The 10,525-nt window shown below is 64.8% G+C and overlaps 1 protein-coding gene across 1 annotated transcript in view; it reads right to left on the bottom strand.

The window, feature by feature from the left end:
- Positions 1-1,367: 1,367 nt before the first annotated feature.
- Positions 1,368-10,525, bottom strand: part of ADARB1 (adenosine deaminase, RNA specific B1) — a 66,463-nt gene continuing 57,305 nt past the window's right edge. Inside the window, exons 12-14 of the mRNA XM_025040313.1 lie at positions 7,772-7,953; positions 2,405-2,583; positions 1,368-1,678 (exon numbers count right to left, since the gene is read on the bottom strand). Coding sequence (XP_024896081.1) covers positions 1,499-1,678; positions 2,405-2,583; positions 7,772-7,953 — 541 coding nt within the window. The 3' untranslated portion in view covers positions 1,368-1,498. The remainder of the gene's footprint in view (positions 1,679-2,404; positions 2,584-7,771; positions 7,954-10,525) is intronic.

Here is a 10,525-nt window from a genome sequence, read left to right as displayed (position 1 = left end):
CCCACGACTGACACCTCCCTTCCCTCCCTGCCCCTGGCGTGGCTCCCCAACCTCCCACCGCCCCCCAGGCACCCACGGGCCATGCCTGGGTGCCACCCGGGCGAGCCCTGCACAGCCCGTCTGGGACGGTGGCACAGAGCGACCGGGAAAGGTGCAGTGCAGCCCGGGGTCCAGGCCACACGGGGAGAGGCGTTGACAGGGGCCGGGCGAGGCTCACGGGACTCGGCCAGAACCACGTGTGTGTCTGGGAAACACATTTCCACTGGGCTTTGCCATCGAAACCCTCGACTTTTAAAAAACTAAGTCCATCTCCCAACCCCATTAGAAAAAATACCATCTGTAGAGGATGCGGGTGCCGAGCTGCCAGGGACCTGCAGGAGGGGCCGGGGCTGGTGCGGGCCACGCTCGTCCCGACCGGGGCGGCCCCCAGGGTGTGCGCTCCTGCTGCCACGGGGGACGCGTCCCCACGAGACGCTGAGACGCTGGAGGCCCCACCCGCGGTCTGAATCCCGCTAGGAGTGGCCGCTGTGCTCCTGTCTTGCATTTCCTGAGCCCGTGAAGGACACGGGACACCGCAGACACAGGGGTTGACACCCTTGCCCTCACTCTGGGTGGGGTCCACCATCTCTGCCTCGGGTGCCTGCCGGCTCCCCCCCAACCCCCCAAGCAGAAGCAGTGTGGGTCCCACCAGGGTGGGGCACTGGGCCTCAGACCCCGGCCTCCTGCTCCCCTGCCCTGGACCGTCCTATGTACAAAGGGTGCTGGGCAGCACCCCAGGCCCCCCAGATGCACCCCTTCCCTCCATGGCCATCTACGCCCACTGTATGGCCAGCTTATTATCGAATATCTGTTATCGTTCAAAAGTGTGTTTGATAAAGCTGGACAGGACAACCTAAAACAGGCCTCCGCTGGCGTTTTCCAAAGCGGGCACCTGTGCGCTTAATTCTGCCCCCAGCCCGGGGGTCCCTGTGCGGCCCCCACGTCCCCCCACCCCCCAGGCCGCGGGGCTGGGCCATGTCCTGTATGGTGGCCCCGTGGCCTCATCCTTGTCCCCAAAGCTAAACAGTGCTGTCTGATTATTCAGAGGTAAACCAGGAAGTCTCCCGGGACACGTGCCTGCGGGGTGCCGGGGTCTGTGGGGGGCCGGCCGGGCGCCTGGAACCGCTTCTCCCCAGGCTGCAGCCCCCACAGCACCCTCCCGCCCGCCCCACGTAAATGCTCCTTTTGCTATTAAAGCAACGTGGCCTAAGAGAGACCTGACAAAATTACTTCTTAGTTTATAAACCACGTTCCTAGCTCTGAATAAATTATTTATTCAAGAATTTCACACGAAGTAACTTCTATTTTCCTACGCTCGAGGAAGCCCTACTCAGTAGAACTCGATTTCTAAGTAAACTGAGACTGACAGTGGTCACTGGGTAATGGAATGGGGACACTGCCACACAGCCGCCGGGGGTGCGGGCCGCGGCCCCACGGCCACGCCTGCCCCCGGGCCCGGTCAGGGCGTGAGAGAGAACTGGTCTTGCTCGGCCGGCTTCTCCACCCAGGCGCCCAGCCCCGCCTTGACGAAGGCTCGGAACAGGCAGGCCTTGGCCGCCTGGTACTCCCTGGCCACCAGCTTGGACTCGTGGTACATGTTGGGTCTGGTGACCTTGGCACGCAGCGAGCTGGAGGGGACCTGTGCAAAGACAGAAAGAAGCACACAGCCACGTGAGCGGTGACAGAAGCCGAAACCCAGCAAGACGTTCAAAAAACGGCATCAGTGCCGTGCTGGCTTCTGGGGGGACCACCAAGGTGCCTTCCACCAAGGGACAAAGCCTGGACACCCCGTCCCACCTGAGCTCCCACCCCAGGGAGCAGCCCTGCGGATACACAGGCAGGGCTTCTGGCAACCCACAGCCGCCTGCGAACGGTCACTGACGTGTGGCAACAGAAACCACGCCTCCGGGGTCAAGGGCATCGTGTCACGGGACAGCTGCCTCCAGGCTGGCCACCTCGCTTCTGCGAGCGTCCCACACCGCTCTGCTGCTCCCACGCCAAGTTCAGTGCCCGCTGCGCAATGAATGAATGCTACGAACTTGACTCAGCCAGCAGAAACTAGAAGTACACGGCCACTAAGGCTTTATCTGGGGACGACAGGGCCCTGCTGCTGCTGACAGCCCTTCCTGGCGGGCGTCGCGGAGCCCAGCACGCCCTCGCTGCCGGGCCCCTCCGCAGCGGGCGACAGAAGCTCCGGGCAGGCGGGGTGGGGGCGGGCCCAGGAGGATAAGGCTGCCTCTGAGGCCGAGTTCCGTTAACGGAAGGGCCGGGGCCAGGCTCTTGGCCAGACAGCACCAGAGGGGTCAGGTTTGGGAGGGGCGTCTGGAGGACGGTGGCGGGCGGGCGCTGGTGGGGACCGCAGTACCTTGCCGTGTACACGCATCCAGCGACAGTACAACGCGTGCTTACACAGGCGCGAGGCGCGGCCCAGCTCGTCCTTGCCCGTCGTGGCGTTGATGACCTCGATGGCCGAGTCACCCACCGTCCAGTTGACGCTGAAGTTGGGTGCCTTCCCTGGCTGCCGCGCTTCGGCGTTGCTGATGCCTGGGGGGGACATGGCGAGGTGACACGGGGCCCGCACTGCCGGGGGGGACATGGCGAGGTGACACGGGGCCCGCACTGCGGGGGGGGACATGGCGAGGTGACACGGGGCCCGCACTGTGGGGTGTGTGCTCCCCGGGTGGGTCCACAGCTGCCCAGTGCCCCCTCCTGCTGCCCAGGAACGCAGTCTGCTGGGAGGGGGCAGAAGGCCCATGGACCCTAAAACCGTGAGCTCTCTGAGCACCTCTGAGGTTGCGGGCGTGACAGCTGGGAAGCTGGGTGGCCCTGTGCCGAGGACGAATCACTCCTGGGCACAGCTCAGGGTCCAAAGCCACGCAGGACGTTCCTCAGCGTGTCAGGCCCCGCGCATGGGGGCCGCCTCATCGTGAGCCCCCTTGTCCGCCCCCCACACACGCAAGAACCGCCAGTTAGCAAGAGCCCCGGTGTGCGCTCGCTGCATTTCAACAGGGCTGGGCCGGCCAGGCGGGCACAGACCGTCACCTCTGGCTAGCCCTGCTCGCGGCTGAACCAGTCCTCGCAGGCTTCCTGGGCTTCCTGTCACTCACGGCGGCCCCGCCCCTCTCCCAGGGTCTGTGGTGCCGGTGACGTGCCCTTGCTCTGCGGAAAAGCACCTTTCAGAGCCAGGCAGGGTCTCTGTTCGAAGGCGGGGCCTGTTTCCGGCATGCTGCAGAGTCACTCCGAGTCACGCGCGGTTCCCAAGGCCTCGTCCCGGGCCACAGCACCCGCTGCGGTCGGCGGCACTTCGCTGGAGCAGCACCCGCGCCTCCTCGAGTGCCTGAGAGCTGCCACCTTGCCTCAACGCCCGCCTGCCTCCTCTACGAGACGACTCTGTCCTCAGAACGGGGAGTCACGTCACCCGTCGGCTTGGCTTGCGTTGTCCCCGATGCCGTCCCACAGGTCCAACCTCGCAGCGGCTCATTTGGAAGCTTCCGGCCGCTCGGCTTCTGCCGCCCGGAGACCTTGCGGCCACGAGCTGGAGGGGGGGCTGTGCGCAGGCTCCGGCACCTTCAGGTCGCAGGGTCCCCTCGGCTACTGTCCCGCACCCGCCTCTCGCCCTGCGCCCCTCTGCTCCGAGGTACCTGAGACCCACCTGGCCACGAGGGTCGGTGAGCTCGCCCCTCGCCCCTCGCCCCGTGGCCAGAGCAGCGCCCACGACTCGCTCTGACACCTGCTGAAGGCTTTGCAGACCATCGGGTTCGCATGTTTCCGCCTTCGCCGCCTGCTTCCCGCGGGCCGCGCGGTCTGCCTGCCGCTCACGTATCCGTCGGAGTCGTTTCCGCTCGTGCGCGCGCTCATGCTATGTACCTTCCCGAGAATCCGACAAAGGCTGCTCGCTCGTGTTGGAGGGTGTAGACGTTCAAGTCCCCGCTGATTAACACGGGTGGCCGGCGTGGTCTCGTCTGCCTGCTTCCTCGATGGACACCTCATGCTCGTGGGTGCTGCCGAGGAGCCACAGCCAGCCGGGACCCACGGGCCCTTCCAGAGTCCAGAGGTCCAGGCAGGTCCTTGCCCGGCAGCCAGGGCAGTCAGGGGCCGTCACACAGGGCGAGACCGGGCGGAGGGAACGCTGGCCTCGCCCCGCATCACGGGGCCAGGGGTCACCGCGGGGCTCAGCGGTCGGGCGTGTCGCTGACGTCACCGCGCTCTCGGGTGTTAATTTTCCGGCCAGGATCCCGCCTCACGCTCTGGGTCCCATCAGCACGGTGCGGTCAGGGTGTCCGGGTCCTCGGTAGCTGTTGCTAGCACATGTGCACTGTATCTGGCACCTGCCTGGCACGCAGTAAGTGCCCGCAGGTCACTGCACTGTCACTGAGCTTATTCAGGGCCACGCCTTTCAAGAGCACAGAGCCGGGGAGAGGTCTGGCGGGCGGGCGGGGACCACGCAGGTGCAGCTGGTGGGACACACTGACCGCAGTGGGACTGAGCCTTTCACGTAAGTGGTGACACATATGGTTACCTTCCTTGGCATTTCCACTGCTCCCCGTGACACGGTGAAAACAGAGGGCCCCTGCGGAGCGACACTGAGCTAGGATTACGCCATTTTGCATTAAAACCAGAAACGGTCGACTAACTACTTGAAAAACCAAGACCTGATAGTACAAATACTTTTAAGTGCCATCTTTAGCCAAATTGGAGCAAATAAGGTGAAAAGGAAGCGGCTGGCCGGGGCGTCCGGTGCTAACCACCAGCTTTTCCTGGGGCAGGACGTCCGCAAATGGTCAGAGTCCCCGGGCCAGAGTCGACCGTGGCCGCGGTGAAGCCGGGAAGCCAGGCTGGCGAGGCCGAGCAAATAAGGTGTGTGAGCTGGTGGCTCTGGAGCAAACCGCACCCCGAGCCGGCTGATGAGCAGGGACCCTCACGGCACGAAGGGCCCTCGCCCACCGTGGGCCACTGAGGGGCACAGCGGACGCCATCAGAGGCAGACGGCCTGTGTCCGAAGCTGTCGGTCGTTGGTCCAGTCGCACCTGGAGTGGCCTGTGTCCTGCAAGTGGACGGGGACCCGGGTGGGCACAAAAAGTGAGGACCCGGGGCGCGTGGTGGTGACGGTGACGGCCCCGCTGGCCCTCTGCGCCGTGCGCCCTGGGCCCCGAGTGGTGAGCGCACCTGCTGTTTCGGTGGGGAGCAGGGCGCCTTCCCTCGTCCTGCCCAGCAGAGGCCCCGAGCAGAGAGACGTGACGGGGCCAGCCCAGCCCCCTGAGCGAGCTGGGCCAGGCCTTGGTCCCGGTGCTGAGCCAGGGCCCCGGGCAGCCTCACCGCTGCTCCCGGCTCCTTCGCGAACCCCGGCCGGTGCCGAGGATCTGCCCCGAGGCAGAGATGGCCCGGCCGGGGCTCGGGGAGGGTGCACACCTGGGAAGGTGCCTGAGTCTCTGGTCCGGAAGGTGACGTGTGTACTACTGGCCGCCTGGCCGGGACCCCCACGGCACGTGGCACCACGGCATGGAGGACTCTCACCACGACACGACACAGCACTGGGGCATTGGAACAGGAGTTCCCACCATGCCACCAACACGTGACAGAAGGGACTTGGACAAAGGGACGCAGGACGGCAGGGCTGGGACCAGCAGGCACAGCAGCGGGGCTGCCCCAATGCCGAGCCCCAGACACAGCTGCACGGTCGGTCAGGATGGGGTCAGGCCCCAAGGTGCAGTGACCCCCGCAGTGTCTGCCCCTCAGCGTCCCTGTGAGGACGGCGGGCCACCGCCCCAGGCTGGGAGCAGTCCCAGACAGATGTCGACGAAGCTGGGCCAGCGACGGGCCGGCTCACACGGACACCCACACGGATGCCCACGCGGAGCACTTCAGGAGTGACGGCGGGCCCTGTCCCCCCGCCTTGGGAGGCACTCCGAGGGCGCCGGCCTGTCCTGCCAGGCAGGCCCCAGGGCACGGGTGTCCCTCAGAGCAGAAGGCCACATGGGGCCGTGACCGAGCAGGGCAGACGGCAAGGAGAGCGTGAGGCAGGAGAGACCCTGGCCGACGCCTCCAGGGACAGGGGCAGGCACAGTGACACGGGGACCTCGGACCCGGAGGCGGGAGAAGGAAACTAGCCACACACCTGGGTGGACGCTGGGGGATGTCCCGACCTTCAGGAAGAGACCAACTTAGCGCTGCCAAAGAGACAAGGAGGTGGGCCCTGGCGGGAGAGCTGGGTGGGCCTCGGGCAGAGGCCGCGGAGGGTCACGGGGCCATGGGGCCCAACGGCTGGAGGCCGCACTGTAGGGCCAGCTCGGGGCTGAGATGTGCGCACCCAGGCACCTCAGTGCCCAGAAGGTCCCCTCAGCAGAGCGGCCCTGTCTCCTCAGGCTGCAGGTGCCAGTTAGGGCTGAGAGCGTCTCCCGCTGCCACGTGCTGTATGCGTCTACAAACACGGAAGACGAGTGACAGCTGAAGTCACCTGGACCTCTCGTCCCTCAGACGGAGCCAGCAGGGGCTGAACAGGGAGCCACGCCCAGCTCAGGGCGGCGTGCCCACGGCGCCCTGTGCCTTCCCTGTGGCCGCTGCAGCTTCGGCTCGCCACCAGCAGGTTTTAGCAGGGTCTACCTCACCCCTTAAAGAGCAATGGTTCAGGTCAGGGAGCTGTAAGGTTTGGTCTGGGACGAGCCCCTTCTCCACTCGCTCGGAGCCATGTGGCCGACGGAAGTGCTCTACTAGCTGATGACAGCCACTGGCCCGGCGCCACAGGGTCGCGGTTTTAGTTTGAGCTTAAAATGATATTTTCAAAAGGATAAAAACACCTTAACTGAGTCCTTACAAATAAGGGGGAACTGAGAAGCTAGGACTTGAGGGCTCTCGCTCACGCTACCGTTACCCCTGAAATTCTAAAAGGGAACAGCGGACAGCCAGTAACGGGCATGGGAACGCCAGACACACCCGCTGGTCCTGTCCACACTCACGCCCCTGACACACCCACTGGTCCTGTCCACACTCATGCCCCTGACACACCCACTGGTCCTGTCCACACTCACGCCCCTGACACACCCGCTGGTCCTGTCCACACTCATGCCCCTGACACACCCACTCGTCCTGTCCACACTCACGCCCCTGATACACCTGCTGGTCCTGTCCACACTCACGCCCCTGACACACTCACTGGTCCTGTCCACACTCACGCCCCTGACACACGCGCTCAGCAGGGGCACACGTCATGTACGTGGCCAACCTCCCTAGAGCAGGCTGGGCACACACCCGCTGGTCCTGTCCACACTCACGCCCCTGACGCACGTGCTCAGCAGGGGCACACGTCATGTATGTGGCCAACCTCCCTAGAGCAGGCTGGGCATGAGGAGCCAGGGCAGACCACTGCCTGACCAGGAGGCTGCTCTACAGTGGCGGTGACAACACATCCTGGTGGCCCGGCCCAGCGCCGTCCCAGACAGCCGGCACACACAGACTGCACAGATTCCATGGCACCGAGTCTGCTGCAGACAGGACTGGAGCAGGTGTCCGTGTGAAGACACATGGGTTGCCACATCCAGGCTGCATGTCCCCTACAAGTGGCCGTTTCCGACCTGTAACGGAGGTGACCATGCGGGGGACTCAGGCCACCCCAGGCCCGGAGACAGTCCCTCCTCCTTCTAGAAGGGCCCAGGCTGTGCTCCGGGGCAGCTAGCCACAGAGCAGCTTCGCTGCGGGTGACGGGCACCGCCAGACAGGACTCGGGCGGGATACTTGCCGCTGAGCAGAGGCTTGTTGAGGGCGTACAGCGGGGGGAGGTCCTCGATGTTCGAGACCCGCTGGTACATGGCTCTGGAGAGGTGGTCCCCGTGGTAGAGGCTGCCCAGGATGATGCTGGAGAAGTAGATGGGCTCCACGAAGACGCTGAGCAGCGAGCCCTGGACGCCCACCACGTTCCACCTGTAGGGAGGGACACGGTCGGCGGGGCAGGGTCCTGAGGCCGGACGCCCACCTGCTGCACGGAGCCGCCCGCGGGGTCTGCACACGTGTCGGCCAGTTTAAAGGGCAGTGGCTGAAATAACTGACGTGGCGGTTTAGAATTTTAAGGAGAAAAACACATAAAATTACTTAAGCTGTAAAGACCTTTTGCCCTGACGACACTTACTGAAGATCCGTCCTACGTGGGCAGCTGTGAGCCGCGCGCCTCCAGGGAAGACAGACACGGAAAATGAACCTTTTATTTCTTCCAACAGAGTGGCTGCTCCGAAGCAGTCCCTGAAAACACTAACCCGGTATTCCCTCGAAGACAACCGAGTCAGGCTCATTTAACACGCGCAGGCGAGAGTCAGCCGCACCGTCACCACACCTCCCTGCCAGGGCGGCGTGGTCCACCGCATGAACACACTGCGGTGACTGTGCGGCGCTTCTTAAACCAGCGACTCCCAGCGCCGGCCACCGGGGCCGTCTGGGTTGTGGTCACACACGCTGCTGCTCTCTGAGCCCCACGAACAGGGACCTGAGCCCATGGGCAGAGGCGGCGTAGCCCACGCGCTCCTGGGGCCCGCAGGCAGTCCGGACGGGGACGAGCAGTGAAGAGACGAGTCTAGCATTTAACGCTGAGGTGGCACCTGTCCCAGGGACGGCGGGGTTCCGTGAAAAGCAGAAGGTGCCGGCTTCAGGGGAGCCCCAGGGGTGAGCCTGAGCTCTGCCCAGGGGGCTGTGAGGCAGGGGGAGGGGACGGACAGGCCAGGCCAACCTGGGCAGCCTGGGCTGCACGAATGCCTGGCCAATCCTCAGGGCAGCAGGGAAGGCGGCGTCGCCAGCTAACTTAATGGACGCGTTTTTCAGGGAGGGACTGATCAGGTCTGCATTTTGGGAAGTGTTCCTGCCAGCAGGGGGGAAGGACAGGTGGGTGGCCACAGGGGAGCCACCTGGCAGCCGAGTAGGGCTGTTTTAGACCCACTGCCCCCCTACATCTGGCCGTCCCTGTGTCCAGTGTCATGGCACTGCCACCAGCTCTGCCATGTCTCAGCCCTCATGGGGGTCAGGGCTATGACGGGCTGCAGTGCAGGGCAAACCGCGTCCTGGGCCACCCAGCTCCATGCTCCATGGCTCAGGCCAACCCCAGCCCCACTCACCCCTCGCTGCCTGTCACTGGCCCCCCAAGTCTTGGCCACCAGGCTCCTCGCCACTCCCTCCAGAGCAGCCACCCTCGGGCCCCTCAGAACGAAGGTGGCCCCTGACAGCCCCCACCCCGGTTCCCACATCTGTCTGGCAGAAAGTCCCTCTCGGTGACCCCGCCCAAGCCCTCCAAGGTACCTCCCCGCAGGGCTCAGGGGCCTGCTTTTTCCTTTCTGTCCCTCTCCCACCCCACCAGGGAGCAAGCCCCGTGAGGGCGGGCCTCTGGTCACGGGTCCGCCCCTGCACCAGGCACACACAGACCAGCGCGCGTGCTGAGCGGGCACGTTCCAATCCCACAGCATGGTCCCCCCGCTCCCGACACAGAAATGAAACGCAGCTCCCCAACTCCCGAGAAGAGGCACGAAACAGGGCTCCCTTTCCTTGGAAAAGCAGAAGTGAAAAGCAGGAGCGTGCCTATGGCCCACGGCCGTCGTCAAGCTGAATCCGGCCTCCTCAGGCCGACCTCCAGTCAGTAATCGTGCAGAAATCGTCTGTCCCTAGTCATTAATTCTGAACGCACGCTTCGCAGGGGGGTGCCAGGAGCTTCGGCTGCTCGGCAGAGACCTGGACGGCAGTGGTGTGCCCCCCGCCACGGCTGCCACCAGCCTTTCAAGGAACAGCGCAGATCACACCTCCCAGAAGTGCAAACGCAGGTGATGGCCACGGGGCGTGAACTAATGCAGCCAGGCTCCAGGCCACCAACGACCCCCAGGAAACCTCTGCGAAGATGGGAAACCTGGCAGCCGGCCGCCGAGTGTACGGTGGCCAGGCCAGCGGCCACAGCACAGCTTCCAGGACGACTGGACTTGGCCAGTGACTGCCAACCGTCCTAACGGCCAAACCTGCTTCCACCATGGGGCCACCCAGAGAAAGCCTGGTAGGCCCCTAGCAGTCAGAAGACGCCCTCTCTGGCTAGCTGACCTCCAGCCTCCAGGGCACACCTGGCCCCCTCCCACCTGCCCATACGGGCAGGGTGGACCCTGCGACAGCAGCTCAGTGAGCGAGCTGTCCCCCTCCGGGCAGCCCAGCACTCGGGGGTTAGGCCCGGGCAGCCTGGGCTGTGAGCCTTCACCGCGAGCTGCCACCGGCGAGCCCCTGGGTGGGTGAACGCCACCTAGCATGGAAGCTCTGCACCCCAGGACTGCCGCTGGGCCCCTGGGGTGTGCCCCGCTCCCCATCGCGTCCTGGTGGTCAATTCAGTAAACAGCGCTCTGAGTTCCATGAGCCATTCTAGTAAGTCATCAAACTGGAAAAGAGATCAAGGGAAGCCCTGTTTGCAGCCAAGGCAGAGTGGGGTGCCTGGCGTCTGGATGAGCCATGGGGTGGGGACCACCCGCCTGCAGGACAGAGG

Source organism: Pteropus alecto, unplaced genomic scaffold, assembly GCF_000325575.1.
Source record: "Pteropus alecto unplaced genomic scaffold, ASM32557v1 scaffold339, whole genome shotgun sequence".
NCBI lineage: Eukaryota > Metazoa > Chordata > Mammalia > Chiroptera > Pteropodidae > Pteropus > Pteropus alecto.
Note: the sequence above shows the minus strand (reverse complement) of the source record. Positions and strands in the feature narration are given on the sequence as shown.